At 35.8% G+C, this 27,507-nt stretch overlaps 1 protein-coding gene across 1 annotated transcript in view; it reads right to left on the reverse strand.

Moving 5' to 3' along the window:
• Positions 1-27,507, reverse strand: part of LOC123720051 (titin-like) — an 83,617-nt gene that overhangs the window by 838 nt on the left and 55,272 nt on the right. The window contains exons 8-14 of the mRNA XM_045676493.1: positions 8,681-8,819; positions 7,623-7,834; positions 5,904-6,067; positions 4,938-5,174; positions 4,598-4,762; positions 1,167-4,366; positions 875-983 (exon numbers count right to left, since the gene is read on the reverse strand). Coding sequence (XP_045532449.1) covers positions 875-983; positions 1,167-4,366; positions 4,598-4,762; positions 4,938-5,174; positions 5,904-6,067; positions 7,623-7,834; positions 8,681-8,819 — 4,226 coding nt within the window. The remainder of the gene's footprint in view (positions 1-874; positions 984-1,166; positions 4,367-4,597; positions 4,763-4,937; positions 5,175-5,903; positions 6,068-7,622; positions 7,835-8,680; positions 8,820-27,507) is intronic.

Here is a 27,507-nt window from a genome sequence, read left to right on the forward strand (position 1 = left end):
CCTGGAACCAGCTCGAAAACAGTGGGATTTTTCTAGTTAAATATAAAAACGATCATCTCGATTTGACTAGTTCCAAGAAATTTATGTGTCGCAGCCAACTAGCTTAATTAGCCGTTCAATTAACAGCCTAGCCGTTTAACTAGCGGCCTGAATCATATTCAGCCATTTGATCAAACAGCTAAGCAAATGCCTTGCATCGATGACGTTTCATTACTTGCCTAGCCTGTTGACTGTTCATATAAATTTAGTTCCAATTTCTGCCACTCTCAAACTCGAAATGAAACTCTTCTAACTTTCAATATAGCGTCGGCAACCGACAACTTTTATGAACAACAATGGAAGACTATAGTGACAATAATTGTAAATTTAGCTTAAGCAATTTAATTTTAAAAGAAATATCTTAATGTGATATGTTTCATCTTTTTTATTTCTGCCAAATAATTACTGTATCATACGAATGGCCTAAGCATTAGCAATCCAGTTTCTTAAATGTTGTAACTAACGCTACGGCTGAATATCTTTCAGGCCGTTAGTTAAACGTCTAGGCTGTTAATTGAACGGCTTAAGATAGTTCGCAGCCACATATGTACAACAACATACATGCTCTTAAGAATGGGTGTATGCGTGGGTGTGTCTGTGGGTCAAGAATCTCCAAGAATTGCGTGACGTAATACTTGAACGCTCCCTCATCAACAAAAAGCTTGTTTAAAGCTGGTTTAAAGCACAGCGTAAAATATTTAAGAAATGGTAAAACGTAGAGGAAGAGATCAGTGTCAAAACAGTAATAACAAGCAATACCTTCCTAAACCATAACACTTATTGTTAATGTTGTTAGCTAAACGTAAAAGCTCTGAAGTATTCCTTGTTATTATACCTTAGCGGGTGCAGTCCTGGGTGGAGCAGTCTTAGCTGTGATGCGTTTGTTGGCGAGATCTTTACTCTGTTTATCGAGTAATGTACGTGTTGGTTTTGCTGCTGCGGGCCTGAAACGTATTCTAATGTGAGTACTAAACTCTTGTTTTTTGGTTGTTAATATGTGTGTATGGTAAATACACAAATAAAAAGAATATAATTATTTTATAAAATAACAATGTGTTATAACTTTTATAGAAAGTATTATATTGGATGGTTCAATGTAAATTAATAGACACGGTAACAATACTCACTTAGCGGGAGCAGCGGCAGGCACTCGCGGAGCGGGGCGTGGCGCGGGACGAGAAGCGGGCGCGGCTTTTGGAACTGGTTTGGCCGCTGGTTTCACGTCACCGTTCGTCAACTGTTTTTTCTCTGGTGCTTTGGGCTTAGCAGCCGCGACAGTTGTTTTTGTTGCGGTAGTAGCTTTGGTGATAGTTTTCGCCGAAATGGGCGGGGGTCTGGTGATTGGGGGCGGTTTAGTAGCGGGTGCGGCGGGTTTAGCCGTAGCGGGTCGCGGGGCTGGTTTTGAGGCCGGAACTCTCGGAGTCGCACTGAGGGGTTTGGCAGCCGCACTCGGGGGTTTAGGAGCGGCCGAGGTCGTTTTGGCGGCGGTGGGCGGCTTAGGCGCGGGCGCCTTAGTCGCCATTCGAGCCGTAGCAGGTCGAGGTGCGGCCTTAGCGGCGGCCGGGGCGAGCGGTTTGTTGGCTTTCGTCGGGGAAGAGGGCTTGGGGGAAGGTTTAGCGGGGGCGGGGGTGGGAGCCTTCGGCGCCGTCGCTCGTGGAGTCGTGGAAGAAACCGGTCGCTTGGTCGCCGCGGCGGGTGACTTAGCGGGTGTTTTGGGGGCGGTTTTCGGCCGAGCGGTGGGGGTGAGAGAAGGTTTCTTGACAGCGGTTTTAGACGACGTTACGGAAGCGGTGGCCGCAGCGGCGGCGGCAGCGACTGCGCCGGCTAAAGCTGTAGCCGCGAACGGGTCGACTGGGGCCTCGATGGGTGCGTCGCTCTGCGTTTGGTCGGTCAGGATTGCCGGCGTGGGTGGCGGAGTCGTCGCAGGTCGAATTTGCTCCTCGTGGTTCGGAATCTCGCCGGCGACCACGACGCAACTTTCTACGAGTAAATCGTTTTGTACCACATCGTTTGGTAATACCGAATCTTCTAGAGACGCCACGGGCACATCTTGCGGTATTGAATCACTTATATCAGGTAGAGATGATTTTACGGGAAGCCGCTCTTCTGGAATAGGAGACTCTCTTGCTTCCGGTTCCTGCAAAAGAATGGGTGATTCTCGTGCTACTGATTCCTCCTGTAGCGGAACAGATGATTCTCTCGCTATGGATTCCTGTACGAGAACGGGTGATTCTATTCCAACTGATTCCTGTACTGGAATGGGTGATTCTCTTGCTTCCAATTCTTGTAATGGAACAGGTGATTCTCTTGCTTCCAATTCTTGTAATGGAACGTGTGATTCTCTTGCTTCCAATTCTTGTAATGGAACAGGTGATTCTCTTGCTTCCAATTCTTGTAATGGAACGTGTGATTCTCTTGCTTCCAATTCCTGTGAAGGAGCAGGGGATTCTCTTGCTTCCAATTCCTGTGAAGGAGCTGGGGATTCTTTTACTTTCAATTCCTGTGAAGGAACAGGGGATTCTCTTGCATCCAATTCCTGTGAAGGAGCTGGGGATTCTCTCACTACTGCTTCCGGAACAGGAATGGGTGAATCTGATGCCATTGATTCCTGATCAGGTAAAGGTGATTCTGCTACTACGGATTCCTGTACAGGAACCGGTGATTCTGTTGTTAACATGTCTTCTAAAGATTCCTTTTGTGCCAGCAATGGAGACTCCCTTGCAACAAAATCATCCACTGGGAAAGGTGAGTGTCTAGGTGTAATATTTTCATTCATTGTAAGGGTGTCTTCAAGAACAGATTCCTCAACAGGGAGAGGAGACTCAGTCGGTAAAGATTCCTTTGAAACTGTTTCCATAAGTGGTTCAGGAGACTTGGTAGGACCTAATTCCTGGAGCGAAAATTCACTTTCTAGAGCACTGGTTTCTTGGGGCAAATCTTCTTGAACTGGCTCGTCTAATGGTTGGAGAGTTGAGTTATCAACTGGAAGGGGTGATTGGTGTTCAGGCTCATCCATAAGTGACGATTCAGAAGGAGCCGGTGACTCTCTTGGTAAAGGTACTTCGGCAGGAACCAGCGGTATATCCTGGGGTGGAATGGGCGAATGTGTTTCCTCAGGAACGAGTGGTGATTGTGAAGGTAGAGGTGATTGTGCAATAACAGATGAATAACCAAACATTAGGCCATCAGAGACTGCTTCAGAAGGTTCTGGCGAGTTGCATAGTACATCGTCTAGGAATGGCGACTGTCGTGGTAACGAATCTTCCTTTTGTGTTAGATTTGTATCATTTTGATCAGACTCTGGAAGTGGAGATTGTGATATAAAATCTACGGGCTCTGGAGTTTTTGTTGATAATGTATCAGATATTGGGATTACACCACTATCTAGAGAAATTTTTGGGGTGTCCTCTTTATTACCAACTAAATCATTACTATCACATGGTTTATTTTCAGTCTCAAACTCATCCGCATCTTTTTCAGACTGATGGACATCTACAATTATATTGTTTTCAATTCCTTCAGAGTTCAATCTATTGAAATCGGTTGTATCTGTTGGTTCTGGTGTGAGCTTATCAGACTCTAATTCAGACACAAATTCACTTTCTTTTTCAATGATATCTGCTGAATGCTCAATAAATGTTTGCATATGTTCATTGGCTTCAAATGGAATATCATTTTGCATTTCAGTATCTTCCTGGTTCATTTCCATTTCATCATCTTGAGACAAATCTTGTGGTGTTATATTATCTTTTTCACTTTCAGATGGATCTAACAGATCATCATTACTAAAACCTAATTCTGAACTTTTACCATCAGGAATTTCGGGAATTTGTTCGAAAAGTAATTTATGAGATTCAGGAGTGTCTGTTGGTATGACATTCTCCTGATTGCTACATTCAAAATCAATGTTGGAATAGTTTTGCATATTGTTACATTCAACATGGCATTCTACATTTTCATCAAGATTATTTTCTGTAATATCATTTCTATCATCAAATCTTAATATATCATTGTTAGGTTCCATGTCATTGTTAATGAGTGAAAATAAATTGTTGTGTTGCTCTGGATGAATGTTTTCTTTATCTTCTACACCATGTTGACAACCTCCATTTTGTTCTATGTCTTCATCATCACTATCTGGTAGTGGTTGAACTGAATTAAGATCAACTTGTGATTCTAGTTTGGAGAATCTTTCACATGTGTCATCATCCTTCTCCTGGTAAAAGCTCATGCTCATGGGATCTCTTTCCTTATTTTTAAGCCTTTCAAAAAGATCATTATTGCCATCTATGCTGAAAGGATTGGTTTCACTTTGTGTTTGAAATACCTGAAATAATAGAAACTTGTTATAAATTAGTTAGGTCATGTATTAATAAATGAAAATATATTAATATTTTAGCAATAGTTAACTATCTAAATTGGCTTATAATTGATATTGGCTATTATTAAACTCTAATTATTCATAATTATCCATAACTAACTTAAGATTAATATATGAGATCAGGTTTACTCTTAGGTGATATTTTAAAATTAGATATTATTAGACAAATATACTAACTTGTATATTGCAGAAGTCTGTAGTATCCTTTTGTATCCTTTCAAACTCTTGGATAAGACTTGAATCCTTTATTTTTTCAGACTCGAGTCCATTAAATTCAAAACTCTCCATATCACATTTTGTATTCCCATTTAGATGTGCAGTAACACCTTCAATTGAAATATTCTGTAAAGAATGTACATGTATTTTGATCAAAATTTCTTTTTGACACTAGTCACAATAAGTTATTATAAGAAATAAAGGAAGTCATACCAAATGATGATTGAACTCCTAAGTAAGCACTACTGACTACAATAGAGCTCAAATGATCTTGTAAACAGTTTGTTAAATATTAACTTACATGGTGACCATTCAACTGATCACAATTATCCAAGTCTTGTAACTCTGCTGGTCTTCCACCAGCTTCAGTCTCAAACTGCTTGCAATCAGGAACTATAATGTCCTCCATGGGTAAAGGCTTACGTGGAGACTCAGCCAGCAAGACATCAGAACCAGCCACTCCACCCGGGACAAACACCGGGGCATCAGGGTTCAAAGGTGAACTATTCATGTCTACAGAACTACTCTCCCACGCTGACTGAAATTGGAGAAAATATTGTGAAGATAAGTTATCTTAGCATTTAATAAGCTTTAGGATATGGAACTAAAAATTTAAGGGAAAGGATTTTTCACTTTAAAAACCCTTTCTATCCTAATTTATAAACATATTTAAAAAAAATTAAATTTATTTTTACATAATATAAAACCTTATCAAGCAACATTATATCTAAGAAAATTCACATTTAGAGTTTTAATGAACTATCTCAGACTTTCCTTCTCAAACCTTTTAATTTTGACCAGTAAGTTGAATATTTACTAAAATAAAGAAAAAACTACTTTTGTTACAATATATATTTACTTCATGAAATTTTTTATTACACAATCATTGGCAAATATTGCATGTTGGTCTTTAAAGCAGTTTATGAAAGTGTTATACATTACATAAAGAACTAGTTATTAGTAATAGTCACAATTATTAGACAATAATAAAAAACTAAAAAAACCTAGTATTATTCAATACAAGGAAAGCATTATCACTATTATAGGGGTCAACATCTGGCAGAAGCTTTATTATATTAAATATATTTTTCTCATTCAAGCATTTTTGTTGCTCTACATAGAAATGATGCAACAGCAGCAAAAAGTAGGCATTTGCCTCATCATTGAATATTTGCAGAATAATTGAGGATATGTCTATACCAAACATATAAATAATCAATTGCGAAAACTATGTTAAATACTAAAAAAAATTCTAAACATCACATACATTGTCTTGACAGGGAGTCTCTGATCGGGGTGCCTCGTCTGCTTCTTCACTAGGATTCTGTTCAGGTTCACCTTCACCTTTGAAGTAATTCCACTCGTCCTCAGAGTCTTCACCACTCTCAGCTACATTATCCACTAGATTGCCGTCGGTTTGGCTCGCCTCCACTGCACAACACCATAAAATTAAGGATAAAGAAACTCCAATGATTTTAGTACACAACAAATACCAGGTGACAAAGAACAATACACAACCCTTGTCTATCAACAGGTGACACACCCTCGCCTAAAACCGGCTTTCACTAGATCTTAGAATATAATATTTCAAACTTAATCTCTGAAAAGTACAATATAAAACTTTGTGGTAAATAAATGACAAATAACGGCCGAGAACCGCGTGCTAGCACTATTTACCGGTCGCGGAATTTAAATTTCGATCATGTTCAAACTCGCGAAACTTTGGAGGACGCCATTACAGGTTCCAGACACGCCCGATTCAATTATTTTTCATTAAATAATACAACAATTTACAATAACTCATATGGTCTCTGCGGGAATCCTTTAAACAATTATGGAGGGATGTGTTATCCAACAATTCTATTTCCAGAACGCCGCTCGGCATGAATCAACACTAAAATAACCACATTACAAACTATTTATGTTTGTAAATATTTAACTAAAAAATCACGTACCAGGAACGGTTAGAAGCAATACGATAATATTCAAATTATTTCAGTCGTTTAAATAATTTAAGTTTTCTACACAAAAACTTGATTATTTCACAATGCAAGTAGCAATGATATGAGAGCGGCACATGCACAACGAGCGTTCAAAATATGACTGAGGCGGGAGCGGGACGGAATGATAAACGAAATCAGTCGGACGTCGTACGACGGGCGAGCATAGGGCGCGAGGGGAGACTGAGGAGACTAGAATGTTACCATCGTAACGTTTTATAGATTCCTCTTTGGTATCTAATTTATATTTTCTAAATTTAAACTAAAATAACAATGTATTTATTTTGCTCGACATAGCGTTAATACGCATTAATCGTATTTATCAAGTAATTATCAAATATGAGGGATGCCATTATGAGCGAATAAGTAAAAAAATATATATATAAAGAGCTATGTAAAAAAACTTTTCTAGTTTATTACAATATAAATAACTGTTTATTATAATAAAAATTAAATTTGGCGTTGCGGTTAGATTCCTCAAAAATTCATGAAAGACTTGTAGTTGGCAACACTGGCACGCGGCATGCGCCAATACAACGGGCGTCGGGACGTGCACGTCGCAGAAATTATATATAGCATATATTATACGACATAAAATATATTTATAATACTTTACTTAAGTATTACTATTACTCATTTTAATTATCATTATTGTTTTGTACCAGGTTTCCTCTTAGGTATTTACTCTTTTAGAAACGATAGTGACTAAACGGCTACAATAACTTTAAAACCTTTTTTAACACTGTCAATAAAATTTAATTAATTTATCCATAACAAAAATATCTTCATTCGAAATGTATGCAAAATGTCTTAATTGTTGTTTGATCTTTAAAAACTATTTCTATCAAAAAAAATATGCTGATTTTTTGATTAAAATGTCAAATATCAATTTAATAGTAACGTAAGTCGAGGAGATGCTAAATTCGAATTAGGTATTATCTTAGTTTCAATTTAAAACTCATAAAAAGGACTTGCGACATTCTCACCAGCATGTGCAGGCGGAGTGGGCGGTGCTGGGTTCCTCATCTCCACATCTCCATCATCAGCGTCCACATCGACTGCCGTTTCAGGTCCCAAATCCTCGCTGTCGCTATCTGAGACGCCGTTGTCTTCGCCACCAGCGGCCTCAGCCACCGTATTGACTTTGTCGTCGACATCGAATGGGCGCAGTGGTGGGCTCACCACCGCGTTGTCCAGCCTACAAAATAATTTATTAGAACTAGCCCCAACTCGTAAGTAATGAACTAAGGGTAAAATTCTTATGTCATATACGTACGTGCGTTTTTGACATACGGCAGTCACATTTATCTCTCTCTCTCGCTCTTTTTCACGACTCGTGAGCATTACACTAAGGTGTTTATTTAAGATTCACCATTGTTTGTCCTTTATTACAATTGTGCCGTAATATTATTAATTTTTAAATTCGTAAGTAATGAACTAAGGGTAAAATTCTTATGTCATATACGTACGTACGTTTTTGACATACGGCAGTCACATATATCTCTCTCTCTCTCTCTCGCTCTTTTCACGACTCGTCAGCGTTACACTAAGGTGTTTATTTAAGATTCAGCATTGTTTGTCCTTCATGACAATTGTGCCGTAAAATAATTAATTTCTAAAGATTTATTTATGTTTATATATTATGAGTTGTTTATCTATATATAATATTTACAGTTAAATCGATATCCAAAACTAAATTGTTTTCCATTGTGTGGTTATTTCTCTATTTTATCCAACGACAAGAATCAATCAAATTAAATATTCCGTTTTCATAAATTTGATTTTATTTTTAATCTATAGGAGATATAAAAAAAACACTTTCATAGCTTTCATTTTCATACAAATAATGACTAACATGATAAAGGTCATACTGATATCGGCAGTTTAAGTAGATAGAATGAACTCATAAGACCAGTTTTTTAGAATCCATTATGATAATGATAACCCGCAGGTGGCGGTTATTTTTATCCGACTTCGCGAAAATGATAGTTCACAACTATTATATTAATTTCGTATGTAACTACTATGCAAAAATAAATCATACCCAAGCTCCATGGGCGGGCAGTTCTGGGCGGCAATATCTCGGGGGTCCTTCAGGAAGACAACGATTATGGAGATATTGTCCTCCGAGCCTTCCCGCTTCGCTTGAAGTATCAGACGCTTTGTCACTGCTTTCAAGTCATCTGTATAAAAAAAACGTATAATTAATATTCTCTTAATAAAATCGTTTTGTTTTTATATTAACGTATAACGTAACGTATTTATATTACAATTTATATTTAATTGGTCATTTGTTTTATTTCCGTAGTAAATTTTGTTATAAAAACGGCCATTATTTACATTTATGATTTATAGCCAATTCAACCCTGAGGATTTTACATGTCATTTTACGTAGGACCTCATATCTCGATTGCACTGAATCAAATAAATAAACACGTCACCCATTTATTAATAACACTATCATTGGCAATCTAATACATTTGTTAAAGGGCCATTCAATATAAACAATTCAAGAGATCCGCCTTCACACGTGTCTTTGGAGGGAATAAGTGACCTTGAACAATAATTGCGAGGGGACCCTCGTATAACTGTCGTTTAGTATCGCTAACACTTAGATCAAATCAGGGTTGACTAATTACTATGTTTTATCTTTGACGTATTATCCCCCCACCCCTCTCCCCGTAGCCCCTCAAATGGGACGTAAAAGAAAACCACCTCACAGGACAATCGTATTAAAGTATCATCGATTTCGAAAACATCCTGACATCCATACAGGTTACACATTAAGTACGAAATAAATTAACTTTATTCAAAATACATAGCTTCAAGAAGCAATATTAGCCTAATGTTAAGCATGACTCATTATATTTCGAAGCCGAATCACTCGCACATCATGATCGGTTGGCTTGGGTTTTGTAGTCGATTAAAAATATACGACCTCAGTTTTGTCTATGGACATGTTTAGTATCTAAGCACAAAATTTATACAAAAAAACTCTGGGGGCATAGACAAGATGCAGATAACAGTATTGTGTGTACAAAGTCGAAGACACGACACAAGCTGTCATTTTCATACAAATTTAGTTTTCGACTAAGGCCCCAGTATACAACATTTCATAACAGCGCAATTATCTTAGCATACAGCATCTTACGACGTCTATTGTCTGCAATTTGTTGCAGCACAATGGTGAATAACTGTCGGATATGGGGTAACGATGTTTATGTTTGCCACCTATGATGTCCTTGTTCAGACTTAAACTAGCGTGAGTCAGCCTTTGTGCCACATATATGCCACAGCACCTGAGTCACAATTACTAGACGTATTTCGACATATAACTAAACACTCAAGTCGCCCATTAAACTATATGTAGTGGAATAAATAATTATAACAATATATCAAAAAGGATGATGCAACGACGAATACTATTGACTTGATTATTAAATGCCAGATTCAGGGAAGCATCAGGCAGTGTGTGATTATCGTACATTTTTTTAATAATTGTAATTAGACATTATGCATGGTTCTGAGCATAGCTGTTTATATTTTATTAAAGGAATTAATAAACTTAGATCAAATGTCAAAGAAACTTAACCCAACTTAGCATAGACAACATTGCCATAGACACGTTTAATAATCTATTATCACTAAAATTTAGTATGTCATTTAAATAAAAGGTCAAAAATTGCGTGCTTACTTATGAATTATAGCGAAAATTGGCAAAACAAATACTTTCGTGATGGCATCATTACTAATTAGCCAAATCGACACTCCTTCGGGGCGTGACCAAGTAATGGGTTTAAGTAATACGTAAAACACCGTTTATTTTGACAGCATGCAGTAGACGCGCCTTGACTTTGCTGGGTGCGGCATGTCCACACACTTGTTTTTTAGTTTCCCTGTCTGGCCACCTGCCAAACGCTGTCTGCATTTAGTATTTCATCGAATGCAATAAAGTTTTTACTTTGAATTATACCCACGACAATTGACAACTTGAACCAATTGATAATGCAATGTCGGCAATAAAGTTGTAAATACTTGAGTTATTTTGCAATACGTGTCTAAAATTCAATATCATTATAAAAGGCAATCCATTTAGGATCTCCGCCATTAAGTTGTGGAATAGGCTGCCGAACGCCATACGATAGGCTACCTCCCTAACATCTTTTAAAATCTTCTGCATAAACATTTCTTAACCATATTCTATCCTGGTCAATCGTGACTTGTGTGATTCTTGTATATCATTATCTTTTATATTGCCATCCATGAATCCATGAGATTAGCTTTTGAATTCAAAATAATATTTATTTTGTAATACTTTAGATTAAGGTTCTATATTTTTTATTTAATTTCATGCACTTTACACATATTTATTTTTTTAGCTTTTTCCCTTACTAGGGTTACCTGGAACAGATCGCTTGTTAGCGATAAAGCCCTTATTATTTGCAGGTATTATGTTACTTGTTTTTTACTTCAGCACTACAAAAAAGTCAATAAAGTAAGGAATACTGCATTATTGACAATGATAAACAACGATCTGAACGATATATTATTTTCCAGTTAGGTTGCGATGTGCAATGAAGATGAACACATCGACGTCTATGGACCGATTAACGGTGATATTGCTGGAATGCGTAGCCGCTCGGCCATTGTTCTTTACAAGCAAAAACCGATCACGAAACAACACCTGCATAAGCTTTACGAATCAAAAAAGACGTCACAGATATAAAAATAGTTGGAAGAACATATAGTAATTAAGGGATAAAAGGATAAATTAGTTCCAGAGAAGCAGGCAAGTAGTAGGACTGCGCGCGACGTTCTCATTTTATTAATCTCGTCTGATGCGCTTTACTTTATTGCTTGAAACCTTATTACTTAGCGGATAGGCAATACGAGTATTAGGAGCAAAATTAAGTCAGGGAGGGAGGCGGTGCGGCAGGTGGCTGAGACGGCGGATCGAGTGCAATTTGCTAGCGAGTTCCTCCGGCCCGTTGCAATCCGCAATGCGCGAAGCATCCGATCGGAAATTACAAATTTGCTTATCCTCAGTATTACAAAATAGTAAAAATTTACTTTTTAATCCAACGCATTTCAAATCCTAACACTTCAACACGCCGTTTCAATTTGCAAATTGCACTTTCAATTTTACCGTACAACGTGGAATTCTATACATTTCGAAACGTAAACGTATACACCATACACAGACTTTTCATCTACTTAGTGAAAGCACTTGAAACTGCATATAAACTGCACAGCATGCAGGAGACAGGATGGGGAGTCGTGACCCCCCAGACGCCATTGCTGCTTCGCTCAAAGGTACCTACGATTCAACTGTACGTGAAATTCAACCATGTCGAGGCTGCACAGACGGCCCTATTAAATTTCCTACCCGTAAGAGCCTTGTTATTCAGATAATTTATCCGTACTTTTACTATTTAAATATAAATTCTCTCTAAAGTTTTGTATTTTGACTTATATACGTATTTTAAATTGCTTTTCAGCTCAAATAAATTAAATCATTACATGACATAAACTGACAACAATTTGATAACTTTAGTAAACGATATATTGCAATAACCTCCGTGGATAAAGTTATTAGGAAATTCCGTAGACAAAGCCATTAGAACGATGATATCACGGTATCGCTTTCAGAAAGTGGTTGTGTAAACAAGAAATAAACATGACACTGTATGTGGTCAAACAGTAGATCACTGCGGCATACTCGGATATAAAAGAAGGTCAATATGAAAACGAGTTGTTATGTCACAGCTGGAACGAATCAATATGGCCAGCTTCACTCCAAATCTGAAGTGTTAATTAAACGTTTAGGTAAATAAACTCGAGCGTGAAAGCGTAAAGGGTCGGATATTTACGGATACATTATCGTAGGAAAACAAGCTTGACGCTACCACTTGAGTCCGGTCTCAAATATAGCTAAAGTCGTCTCGTTTCAGCGGTGGACGGCACTTGACAAATATGAAAATCTCGTAAAGGCTTTCAAAATGCACGATAAAAAGCGGACCTGCATTAATGCAGAAAAATCTTAATGCAATGCTGGACAGAAATAATACCGTATTAAAACTACAGAAAATGTCTTAGAATTGCTAATAATGCGCTACTTACGTATTGAACTTTTAGACTAATCAAGCACTGAACAGCTTTAGCGTCTATCAACAGTTAGTAAGAACCAATTAGCCCATTAGCGTGAACATTGAAACGCAATAAAATGTTAAGAGAACTTTAACAGTGCCTTGTTCAGCGTTGGCCGTTAATTGGTGAAGGGTGAAGGACGGAAGAGCACAGTGAAGTCGGGAGAATCTGTAATTAACGCTCGAAGAACACACCGATGCGATTGGCCTCAACTAATTGGGACTGTCTGTGACCAGTCGCGCAAATTCGCACTTTTTATTCTATGCTCTCATCTGCGAGTTTGTTTTTTGCATTTAGATATTCAGGTTTATCTAAGGTAACACAAGTGTAGCTTGCAAATATATAAATGTTAGAGTGGCAATTATTATTGCTATTTTGAAGTGTAAAATATTTAATTTTCGTTTTACTTGCGTTCTATTTGTCTTTCAATGTCGCGTTGATAAATTTTAGTAGAATATCTCATCAAAAACAACGATTCTTAAAACACTGCAATTACAAATAACATGTGTGAAATGGTAAAACAATAGAATGAAAAACGAGCCAAATTGCAAAAATAAACGAAATGAAAGATGAGAATCGGCACAACTGAATGGTGTTCCGGGAAACGATATAATTTATAACAAACGCTTGTTTACGTTACAACATACATAGTATATGCAATTATAGAAGTTGTATGTCATTACTATCATTTTAGGGTTAATGCATAATGTATGAATAAAATAAAGAATTATTTTCTGAAATTCTAATCACACGCACAAACTTGTACAGTCTGGTGTATATTTATAATGCGATCGATATAATGTACGCTAAAATTGCAGGGAAAAGTAGAACGTTGTCGCATTTCAGATTATCATCGATAAGCAGACGAGCTGCAAAATTAATCTTTATATCAACAAAGTCAAGTATGCAATGTGAATGTACGCACTTTTTGTCCCCTTTCATCAAATGCAATAAGTGCTTATCATGAGTGTATTATCGATTAGATACAAAGTGCAAAAATAAAAGCAATACAAAAACTTCGCTTAAATATTTAAAATAGGTAAAAATATATGACCTCAAACGATAGGCGAAATTATGCAAACCACCAACAATAGCGCTATTTGTCATACATGATTCATGGCGTGAATTATCGAACACAGATCTGGCGTCATCCCTGCTCACTTTATGTTCCAAATTTACCCAATACGATCTACAGCTGCATATTAATCACTCAAGGACAGAATCAGGACGCAGAATACACGAGTGCGTTTTGTATCATCCTCTAAAAATAACGTTTTAACTCTAAAAAGTTCCGACAATTTCACACAAATGGAAATGCCGTGTAAAATAATCGTTACCCTGGATTATTTTGAAAGGAGAACGAGAGACAGGTGACAATGACAACGGCCGCATAAAGAGAAAACCAATATATGGCTACTTTTACGACAGCTATATACTGTAGACATTTCACATAAATAATAGTTATAGAATATATCGAACGCAATAAATTACAAAGAAAATAACTAATAAAGAAGCAGGGAGAAATCTATGATTGTATTCAATTCAAGTTCCAATTTTCTCAACTAGACGCTATTCGTTCTAGCTTTCATGAGATTTACAGCTACTAGATTAAATTATTGCACTACAATGACTTGTAGATGCTAACTTGTACATGAATCGTGCAATGCAACAGTAAAATAATAATTACCAAACGAAACAAGAGAACGTAAGTCTTCAGTAGTTCAACACATTTTTGCCAGTTTCATTAATAACTGTTCTGTAAAAGTTATCTTTTCTTTATATCCTTCATATAAATTTGAAGGCCATTTTTTATACAGAACAAATGGGCAGGAGGCTCATCCGATGTTAAGTGATACCTATTGACACTCTGACATTGTCAGCCTTATAAGAATTGGTACGCTTTTATCTTGAATCAATTCGACTTACTCTAAGTCGAATTGGTTCAGAAATACTTCAGTGGACTGGTGGTTTCACATAGTGTCCAACACTCCCAACCACAACACATGGCCTGGCAACAAATAGAACTAACCTAGGTTGATGAACCAAATATTGAGCATGATTTGAGAGGAAATTAGATCAGGAATCCCTACGATCGCCTAGTCGGTCCTACGTGCAGTTTGATTTGCACGACCGCCGGGGACCCAATCAATTGCAAATAACAATTTCCGAACACACGAAACAGCTTATCGTTGAAAGGCCAGCCTCGTTTCAATTTGACGCATTTGCCTTTAAATTTTTCAGTCTTGTTTTTAAAGTTTCTGCTTTCTGTATCTGGCCCTATATTTATATCCTGTGTTTATACAAGCATAAAGTTATTTTTTTTTATGTGATGTTTATGTGCAGAGCTTCTAGGCTTAGGATAGATACAAATTGGATTGATGTTTTAAAGTATCTAAATTGTCTGAATACAATACGGGCCCTTGAAATTCAAATCAATGACCGTTTATCAAGCTTCCTTGACTTGTGGGACAACGTTGCAATCTTAAAATTAACTGAATACGGGGTTAATGACCTCCGTTGGTTAAAAATACACGATCTCTGTCCCACGGGCGGTCAAGATTAAGTATAATGGTAACTCAAATAATACTTTATACATTGTGAATTCTTAATAAATCAAGATTAATAAACATTCCTAAATAGGAAATGAATTTTAAAATAAACTTATTATATTGTATAATAGAATTAGTAGCTAAGTGTGAGGAAAAAATCACTCATTTTGTTTGTATACATCCCGCTTAGTGTTAGAGAAAATCATACCATCGTATCATAGACAAAAATAGAACCTACCTTCACCTGTTAGGTTATCGTAATTCGGTTCATCCGAGGCAGATGGCAAGTTATCGGCTCGTGAATCGAGGATTCGTCACGACGCAAAACGTGAGGGAAACAGCAAAGATAAAGTACATACAGCGTTGTCGAAGATCAGAAACACGGCTCTTGTTTATAAGTAATTACCGCTATAAATTCTTAGTTACAACGGCGTTCGCAATCTTTATCCTAATTAAAAATCTCGTTTAATTAACGTCTATAACAATTGAAAATAGTTTTTTGCTAACTTCACTCTTCGTCATTCGCGACACTGCATTGTTTCAAAAATTTCATAGCAATTTACGCGTCAATATGAAATAATGAGAAAGTATAAAATTTATCATATTAAAGACTATTATTTTGTTGAACAATTCTTCATATAAATCCTGAGTATAAAATGCATTACTTTGCAAAACGAGTTTCAGCGTTTCAGCTTAAAGTCGGTCGAGCGAATTGGGTAATGATGCATCCGAAACTCGGTCGTGATGATGGTTTTCAACCGCTTTCACGAGGCTATATGCTAGCGCCCGCCTACGCCTTCTTTACATACAATCATTGAGCCGCTTACTGCATTGCAGGGTTGTCTATAGACTTAAAAACATATTCTTCTGATATCATAAGACACGTTGGGTTTATACATATAAGGACGAATGTTAAGAAAACACTTTTTAAACGGATTGAAGCTATGTATTACGGTCACGGAGACCACGCACGCAAGCACGCGAAACGTCGGAAAATTTAAAATTATGTAAATAATTATAATTTTATAATAATAATACATAGCTTCAATCCGTTTAAAAAGTGTTTTCTTAATGTGTAAAAACTATGTTAACAAAAGACAATACTATGTGGAACAGGACGAATGTTTAAAAGGAAACTAACATTAAAGAACTTTATTTCTCATTACAAAATGATATTTATTTAGATGAGAAACTTTTAATATAATACGAACGAGATGCACGTCGCCGTCCAAATTTCAGTCATCTAGGCTCATATATGTTTTAAATTGAGGAAATAGGTTATTTCATTTGTAAATAGTAATCGATTGATAATTAAATAATTCCATACGATGGATTAATTTTGCAATGGTGGCAACCATAATAAGCAAGCACAATGCCCCGTCCCGCATTGCAAGTGTATGAGTCAGCGTCGGCGCCGGCGAATGTTTACAATTGACACGATTGATGGCACTCACAGAAGCCGGCTCTAAGAGATTTCACACAATTATGCTAAGCGAATTCGCCAATTGATTTACCTACGTATCAGGATTTTGGATCGAGTGTTCTTAATTTATAATAAAAACAAATACATTACTGATCTTTCTTCATTATCATGTACTTACTAATACTAATCCAAAACAAAGAATCCTAGACTGAGCGAGAATTATGACTGTTTATCACTCAGCTTATCCATTTGCCGCCAATAAGGAAAGCCAACCAAAGCCAGTTAGAAATGAAATGCATACTATACAAATTTATGTGTGTTGAGTAGGTGTTGATGTAGCGTAGTAAATGTAAATAGCTTCACACTTAGTTGACAAACAAGTAATTACTTGTTAGGTTAGGTCAGTACAGCGTCGTTATACTAGAAACATATGATCGTTCGGTGTCATATTCTAATAGGTCAATTACAATTCAATAAATAATCGAATTGCAACATCCGTGAAAGTCACGCTCCACTGAAACACTTTAAGTACAAAATGCAGTGTAACCAATCTCATTATTAAGGAAGACGGGAGCATACATAATTTTAATGATGATACAAGATGAGCAATGTAAGTGTTAACAAAACGCTTATACCCAACTCATGATTCAACTGTAATTTTGAGAACTAAACGAGGTAAACGCATAAATTTAACTCAATAGGCAAAAGGTCGTGAGACAAAAATGGACTCATTCCTGAAATGACGTTCTACATAGCTTCAATTAGAAAATGTACTGCAAGATTCTCTGGACCAGTTTTTAACAACCTTTTTTGTACCGTGCCCCACCTTAGCCTGCCTAAAATTCCCTATGTATAAATTTAATACTAAAATATTGAATAAATCTTACGAAGAAATCAGTAGGAAATTGTTAAACAATAAGTAATTTTTCAAAATATAATGAAAACTGATATTCTAAATCCTAAATTTTAATCAAAATAATTCTATATTAATTTAGTGAGACCCTTGCGCTTGATACTGCACAGAGATATTATATAAGATTCCAATTTGGTTAGCTTCAGTCTCAAGTCTGCACGTTGTGTTAAACCGCGCTGATTTCGATTGGCCCTCTTAACAATCAAATTGCCCCCCTGTGGGGCGTAGGCCCCAAGTTGGGAAGCACAGCTCTAGACTATCAAGATTATCTAGTCTTGAGAATTGAGAGTAGTAAACTATACAGTAAACATCAGTGGCCCTATCACTTCTGTATCTGTTCCATTATCGTATGTCTTTAAACCTTTTGTCTGACGTTGGCCATATCATATCATGTATTCCTTCAACGTAAGATAACAGTTGCGCATATAGAAATCCATTGGTGTATTGAGGCGCGTGCCTAGCTAATAGAATAAAGTTTATAAAAAGTGTTAGACAGCTGGGAAAACACATACAAGAAAAATATACACACAAAATAAAGCTTAAATTCGTAATGGTCAGTAATAAATATTTGTTTGGTATTTCAATTAGAACATCGAGACGTGTGAATCGTTTAAATGGCGTGAGAACGAGGAATTGTTTTCAAAACATAACTGTTCCAAAGCATTAAGAGATTCTGTTAAACTGGGATAAGTGTCTTTTTGTATTCGATTTTATGATAAATGTAGGGAAAAAGATAAATACAATCTGGATAAAAGGTGATCTTGGTCCTTTCTAAAGAAAAGGACCAAGAGGATGAAGAAGAAGAGGGCACCCCAAAAAAATGTGGATAGAAGAAATTGAAGAGGTAGCAGGAGGCGAATGGAAAAAGATAGCCATAGACAGAGTCAGTTGGAAAAATCTGGAGGAGGCCATTACCCATGAAGGGATTCCGATCGACGCGACGGTATAGAAACATCTCGAACTAATGTCCTTGCCTGCGCAGAATCGATTGTAATAATTGGTAAATCAGTTGACGTTTGTGTCCCGCGCTGTGTAACGATGCGCAAACTTTCTTCCACTCCCTTGTTTACTGCTCAAGTTTGCCGTGATCTATACTGAAGGTAGCGAGGATATAGGATATAAATAATGTAAAAAAATCTAAGCTATACCTTTTGTCATGATTGGAAATTAAACGGTCTTTATTATTATTATATAAAACAGTGTTCGCCTAGTGGCTTCAGCGTGCGACTCTCATCCCTGAGATTCGATCCCCGACTGTGCCAATGGACTTTCTTTCTATGTGCTCATTTAACATTCGCTCGAAGGGTGAAGGAAAATATCGTGAGGAAACTGGCTTACCTTAGACCCAAAACTCGACAGTTTGTGTCAGGCACAGAAGGCTGATCACCTACTTGCCTATTCAATTCACAAACGATCATGAAACAGATACAGAAATCTGAGGCCCAGACCTAAAAGGTTGTAGCGCCATTAACTTTTTTTTTATAATTATAAGGTGATCTTAGTAATGTGTTCGTAGCCATGATTCACAATTTACGTAGGAAACCATCGTTATAAACACAATACTATCTTTAGTCGTTCTCTAAAGCCGATAAGGTTTGAAAGGCCATTGGTCAAATAACACAATGTCGCACACATGCAAAATCTATGTTTGTTTTATTACATGGCACACATCTATATCGTAGACGGCAACATCTTTTCTATACATACGTTTAATCACATCTTAAAAAACCCCAGTGGGACATGACAAAACTTTGTGTTATTCCGGGTAGGGTTTTTAACAGAATCAAATTTCCCTTTCAATCCAAGACATATTGTTTCCTGTTATATGAACTAAAGAAAACATCAGAATTCTCAGCCAAGAACACAATAAAAATAAGTAAAAACTTAAAATATCGTAACGTAAGAACAGTGTGGCTCAAATCAAGTTGCGTGTTAAAAATATAATCCCGCGTGCTACCGTCGAGGCTAAGAGAAATCGAATTGTTTCTTGATATTAGGTCAATAAAAGTTTCATAAAAACGTAAAGATAACTAGATAAATATGTTATATTCTTGATATGAAATACATACTTTTCTATGAGAAATGTACAACAACAAAACGCATTAAATGATCACAAATAATATTCTGCCTCCAATATCAACTTAATATGAATTTCTTACTTAGTCTACTTTTTCATAGCTACACACCAACATATGGAATATTTTGCTGTTCTAATCCACAAATCCTGTTTCTTCTTTAGACTACTTTAAAGACTTTACGAAATAAAAACCTATTTACTAAGTAAAACGAAATGTTTATTTTTTTATACATTTTCCAATGTTTACATAAAACCTTCCTCAGAGTTCAAGGAATAAATTTAAAAAAATCTTGAACTGGTCCAGCCGTGTTCATCGTTTGCGCTTACGCTTTGCGATTGATTTTTATTCAATATATAATTGAAAATGCAGTCATTTAAAATTAAAGGCTGATTAAAGGCTCTTTTAAATGCGTCAATTTAATTTTATGTGTGCTCGAGTTAATAAAACACATTCGTTAGTTATCTTGAAATAATGTTATCTTTATCACCAATGTTCGTTGTAAAACATACGATTCCGCTAATTGGGGGTTATTCACCTTGTGCATTGTGTGCAATAAATCCAAAACCAAATAACTTATATTGTATAAAACATAATACTTTTTAAAATTAATTTCTTAATTTTATACTGTATCAAGTTATATACATTATAAAATCATGCAATTAATTTTTGTTTCAAAGCCTCTAATTAGGGAAACTATCTTTGACTTTTGCTACAGATCAACACTGTTTTAGCTATATTTGATCAAAGTTTCTCTGTTCGAAATTTTAAAATATTAATTTTAACTTTATACACTAACTGAACCTTCATATTTATGGGCTAAGAAATGCTTTAAAAGGACCATTTTGCATAGGCACGTTTGCGTGGGTTTTGCGGGAACAAGTTTTTGTATCTGCCCACAGGACTACATATCGGTAACCGGTGAACGAAAACGAGTTTAGTACTGCCTACATTCCTCCCTGGACTAATAAGTAATATATTTATTGGCGTTTCAAAATCTTGCAATCTCTGTCGGTACTTGATGTTTATAAAAACAGCAGAGTACATGCACATATACAAATATGTACCCTATTTAACATGGTTTTATAAAGGCGGAAGTTGCTGCTTCCGAAAAGGCTTATTAGAGGAACACCTATAACCTTTGTCATTCGACATTAAATCATCAGAATCATTTACTATTTCACGGAATAAATGATAACCCACGCGTGTTTTGTTAAATTGATATGAATTTTTACATTGACGCTTGTTTAAGTATTCGTACTTCATATATATCTGAATTAAATTACTAGCACTGGTTTCAGTACAAAATTCCACTAAATGCTATTCCTTGTTATCTATCATACAGCTGTCACAGATTAGATTATGAAGTGTTTAATATCGAAGACTACTTATTTTAAGAGCACTTTTGCATTACTTGTAAATTTCTAATTGTACCTATTCATTATCATTATTAATTTACTTAAAGCTGTAATTTGCAAATTTATTATTGTGCTTGAAAAACCACACGTCACATGATCTATTTTTTTGTCATTTAAAGTTAAAACGAGGCGAACGAAATCTCCAGCTGCGAAGTGCATTGGTAAACGACAAAATTATCCAGCAGTGTGGTGTGGGGAGTTATTTCTGTACATTTCGCGAGAAATGCAAGTATCCTGCTATCCTAGTATATAGATCGGACTAATAGGGAGCGGTCGATTCCCTCTTAATAGCAGGAGCCTAGGACGAAAAATTATGACTGCATAATTTTGGTAGTCAAAATTATTATTAAGGTTATTTCATTGACAAGCTGTCACGAAGATTGTTGTTTCAAACGAGTAGTAACCATACACAGAGCACTGCTGTGCGCTTGTTTAGAACGAACGATAAAATATATTGAATTGTTATTGTTAACTTAACTGCACTAATTCTTATCTTTGATGCCTTATATTTTTCTATTAAAGAACCATGTACTATAGTAGTTTACTTTTTTTAACAAACAAAATTCATAGACAAGTTTTAATGATAAACAAACCTAACAGTTATCGTGAGTAAACTAGGCGAATTATGTTCAAAAATATAATTAACATTTTCGTATTGACGTATCCGAAAAACGTATTGTGAAGCAAAGTTCAAGCCAATTAAGTTATATAACATCCGGGATTCTTTGAACACTTAACCCTAACCTAATTTGTGCCATACAAAGATCAAAGAGATCAAAAAGAAGTTTTATGTTATGTCACTTGTTTGATGTCAATTTTAGACCACTATAATATACAGTTGAAACTTGATAAACTAGCATTAAAACGTGAGCTTACCTTTTCAGCTAAAAACGCACGATCCAGGAGATTTGAGTCTAAGCGAAACATAAATTGTTTGGATCATGAGGCAATATAGCCAGAAACACTTGCTTTTGATCAACCCGATAAAGATGTGCCTGAGACCAGCGTCGGGACTACGTTTCATTTCCGCTATTCGTGTTAAAGATTGCATATTTGGGATTTAATTTCTTTCACTATTCTATGGCATATTTTGGATAACCGTTAAACTCCCGTTATACATGTTAAGGATATCTTTAAGAACGATTCCATATAAGTCAAGTTGTTGTAAAGCAATTGCAAAATATCCAGGACCACTTAAGTTTACGAAATCAATACGTATTTTTTATAAAAACATTCAGCCGAAACCTACCCAACGGGTCATGATTAACTGTCAATACCATTTTTGGAGTAGTTATCTGGACATCCATGTTCAGATTTTATGTATGCTTATGAGAGAATTACCGACAGAAAAAGTTCCGTATGACTTGATATTTAAAAGGCTGAATTTTATTAATAATTTACAGTTACTGAGAACATAAATTTCTCGTATAAAAAACGTTTAATCAATTTGAAATAATTGTTTCAATCTTTGAAGCCTCATTATCTGGGAAAGGAAATTTATACTTAGGTGAGTCTAGAATTGTCTTAATTAACTTGCGATATCAAAGACAATAGATAACATTTATTTTATAATAACTGACACACAATCCACTTTCTCATATAACCGCAACAGAATACTTAATTACAAAGGCAGACAAGACATGTCTGTGGAAAATGTGCTTGACGCGACTACTGTCTGGTCACAACTTACAAACCGTAAGTAAGAGCGTGAGAACAAACCAGAACATTGCCAATTAAAGGAACAGCTCTTAGTAATGCGAGCTATTAATTGCTTTACCCATTGCGGACATGCCAATTCTATTGAACGCGACCGTTTATTTGTAGCTATAGCTAGGATTAACTGTAACATACAGTAGGCATAATGGGATTGGCGAAGTGGCTGAAAATGAATCATCAGAGGTAATGCCTGGGGTCAGGAAGATGGCGAACGCGTAGGTAGACTTGTAATAGGAACCTGTTTGGGTCATGCAACTCATGCAATTCTATTTATAACCCCGCCTTTCTGTATTCGGCCTAAATAATCGACTTTTGCGTCTGAGAATTTTATGTTTACAGTTCTTTAAACAAATTTGGACCAAGTTAAATTCACACATTAAAAGCGTCATTGTGAAGCTTATTCTGGAAAGAGCTTATGCCAAAGCTAATTAATATTGTGAAAGATTAGATTTAGAACATGTGGGTGTAGTAATTGCAAATATTGTATTATCTGTACCTCACCTACACATACACCTCAATATATCTGAGCGTGTGGGCGCAGTAATACGCTGTAAAATAAATAATGTAAAATAAAACAGTAAATTACACCATGTTTGGAAAGAGAAACTTTATGTAGATGGATAAACTGGCTGCGCAACTGAGTTTTCAGTTCCACCTTAAGATTAGAGTATAAATGGAGTATCAATGAGTTTCCTTGAATCACGTCTGGTATTTATTAACCTATACCCATTCTGGCGTTCAACAAATTCGATGTCCGCTATTACCGCGTACCGACACGTCTTATTATAGGCACAGGCTTCGTTTACCAAACAAGTCTTCCATTCTCGGAGCTGTATTTGGAATGCAACAGACGCTTACTATGCACATACAATAATGATTCCTATATCTTCGCTATATAATTTCACGGCGTTCATTATGAGGATTATATTTTCTTCAAACATTACAAAAATGTAGGGTTTATATTCACGGAATATAATATCTAGTTGTAAATAGATAGTAGTATGACATTTAACATTTAGCACAATGCCTGGATCCTTTCACTGAAATCCGTGCATCGTGCATTTTAAAGATACACAATGAGCACAACACGATTCACGACCAACGATCCTCCCTCTTAATTGCGAAACAAATTCATATCACTAGCAAATTGTTGTATTATCAAAGTTATTTTAATTCTGATGGGATCTATACAATACCATATTTAATTCGATAAATTAAAAATGGCAAGATTTTTGACGATAACAATATATAAAACAAAGTTATAAAATACTTATAACAAATTACTTATTTCTATATTCCAATACCGGTATTTCTAGATAATGTTTTCATTACTTTTTGCAAAGATTTTCAATTCAAGTCTAGAATTTCCTTGCAATTAGTGTTTAGTCAGTCGCACCGTGCAGTCGGGTTTTTGTCTAGTTTCTTACATTATCGTCCGACCTCATTACTCAATAGGTCGAAAAGGCGATTTCCTTCTCAAACACGTCAGCGTCATTTACAACAATCGCAGACATGACCTTCAATTGTTTAAACAAAACTATCACAATAAAAACTTTTATGTTCCATAGAAGTCAGAGTAATAAGTGTAAAATCATTGAATTTCGGACTGGAACGGCACGTGGCTCGTTTCTTCAACACCATCACCGGCCGTACCGTTCTCCGCCATAATTACCGCCATTAAGATGAGTCACGCTCAGCTACCCGGTCTCAGACCCGCCTGTTTTATCAATCGCCATCGGCTACGTTTCTTTTTTGTTGATAAGTATTATAAGGAAACCAAACTAACAGACAACAATCAAACACAAGCTTCTTGATTAACCAAATATCATTCTGCCATAGGAGATAGTGGAAAAATTTGAAAAGAAGCTGAGAAAGCGTTGTCTTGTTCCGCGCGAAGGCTTTCAGTAATAGTTGATCATGTATCACTGTATGACGTCAACGAGGTTAATAAGCGACAAGAAAGATTCTATTCGCGTAGCAAGAGCTAGTAGTATTCACAGGAAGTAGACGATTACATCATTCCCGTTGGATATGGAAAGAGCTCGAGGCTTGATTTATGTCTTAGTACTTGAACGATTAACGCAAATATCTGAATCAATCAAAAGGAATATAAAAAAGCCGCCGCTGATGACTATTTAGCATAATAATAAAGCAGCCCAGACTGGTTGATGTCATCACATTGTTTATACTGAAATACTTTTAATATTCCTAATGAATGTTTTCAAATTTGCGTACAAACACTATTTAAATTTTAAATTCAAATATTATAAGTGTATTGATATAATTATCTGGATATCATCAGTAAAGCTACTCCATCTATAAATTGGGAAAGCTACTTTTGATCTACAAATAAACCTTAATCTTGTCAACCCGTACTCCCGATAAATTCCAGTGCTATTTAACACGTATTTCGCTTTTAATGTTAACTCTAACTTATAAGCAGAATTAGTAGATGACGATATTAAACACTCATTGGTCGATGGGCGGTAAGACAAATGTCTAAGCCACGTTTATAAATAGCCCGTGACGAAGTTAGAATTGAGACTTAAAGCGAAATATGCTCGAGGGGCTCCAAGGTACATAATGAAGGAAAATAAAACATAGTTGAAATGCGACATGGCACTAATTTAAATCCTCCCGTCAGATGCCGGAGTGGCGCAGTAAATCAAGCCGCTCCCGTGCACGAAATGAAAATAATGATTATGAGTATGTATGAGCACAGTATGAACGAGCACGCCCAGTACACTGTGACACCTTCGATAATTTTAATAACGCAAACATGAATATTAATATCCTTAATTGTGTCGTCACGTAAGGGTTTGTTGTTGGTTGGTACATACTGTGTATTTTTAATCATAATGGATCATTATATTAATTAGAACTACTTGCTTTTAATTATAAAAATGTTGAGGTGGTGAATTATATTCAGTAAAATGTATTGCTAAACAGATGAGAGGGAAGCGATAAAACGAAACATTAACAGTAAAATAATAAACATTAAGAAAACACATTCTCATCGGAAAGCAACGGTCTGCTTCAATTTGGTGGAGAAAGCAACATCGATGTAATTTCTATAGCGAATGCAGTGGATAAATGGAGAGGCGTTCCCGAAGGGCCGTTAGCACTGCGCAAGAGCACGTGTAACTATTTTTACCAAAATACATTTGTTACCATCATTCCGTTTAGATCAACTTCCGACTTTTCAAAAACATTATGCAACGAATGTTAGCCGAACCGAAACCTCTCATGTGAAAGTAACAAGACAATGTTTATATTCTGTATAATTAAAACTCGTTGCTCCAGTTCTTGATTCTTCTTGACAAGAAACCTTAGCAGTGATAAAATTTATTTATGAGAGAAAATAACATTGGTATAAACGCTGTTATAGAGTTATTATCTGCAATTCTGAGATTCTTAGCTCTCACGATTCGACTCGACCGCAGACCATTAGTCACACGCTTACGTACTTGTATTACTAGATCCAGACATTGAAAAAAAATATAGGTTAGAAGTAAAAAAATAATTACGAACAATCGAATGTAATCGATAAGTTTCGTTTGGGCACTTGAAACACATTCTTTAGGAATTGAAAAAGGTATTCCATATTCACCGATTAAAACTTGGTACTTGTCTATCTAAGGAGTCGTATCAGACAGACTCAACGACACGACGGAGAGCAATTAATGAAAAGTTTAACATTTCTGTTAAATCATTGCGGTAGAAACGTAGGAAAGTGAAGCACTCGTACCACAAGACTACGAGCAGTAATTTAAAGAAACGCGGTCTACAAAACGTCGTAAATAAGCTTAATCATGGTACAGCCATTAGTAACGGTAGACGCAATTAAAATATTGACTTTGAATTTAACCACAGATTTTCACATAATAGGTTAGTAAAATATGTTAAAAAATATCTTTGTTTGCAGGTATCACAATTTTAATGAATCTTCCTAAATAACCGCGTATGTACTTGTAAGCGTCAATTTTGTAAAATATGTTATTAATTTCTAAAAAATTTAAGAAGCTATATTTATAGAATAAAAACATTTTTATAATAAATATAATCTATATTCAAAAACAACTACAATTGTGGTAATATTTATGAATCAAATATGCAGGAACGAGGGGAAGTGCCACAAGAACGAATGTTATGGAAATAGGTTTAACCCCAAACTTAGGGACGTAACACCTAAGTTTCAAACATTCATAATGACACGAATATTTCTTCCTACCACCGACATCGCTACCATGCCTTATATTTTACATCTACATTTAACTGAACCAGTTGTCATGAATCTTTGTAAAGAATGTAAGAGGAAACTATCAAAATCACCTTTATGGTCATATTAATATATAAATACCAATAAGGTATAATATAGTTTTTATTGGAGTCACAATTCGACAGTAATAGACGAATAAATTCATCAGGCATTGTAATTGAGCTTATTACATCTTTATGTATTGTATAAGTGATTTAGAAATAAAATCAAGAATAAGATAACACTATAATACTTTTAGTACGCCTTTAAGGGCCATACTAATCCAATCATATAGTAAAATGTAACAAAGCGTAAGTGGAATATAGGTTCTCTATACAATGCGAGTTAAAGTGAAAATAATGAAAGCGTTAA

This window comes from Pieris brassicae, chromosome 2 (assembly GCF_905147105.1).
Source record: "Pieris brassicae chromosome 2, ilPieBrab1.1, whole genome shotgun sequence".
Lineage (NCBI taxonomy): Eukaryota > Metazoa > Arthropoda > Insecta > Lepidoptera > Pieridae > Pieris > Pieris brassicae.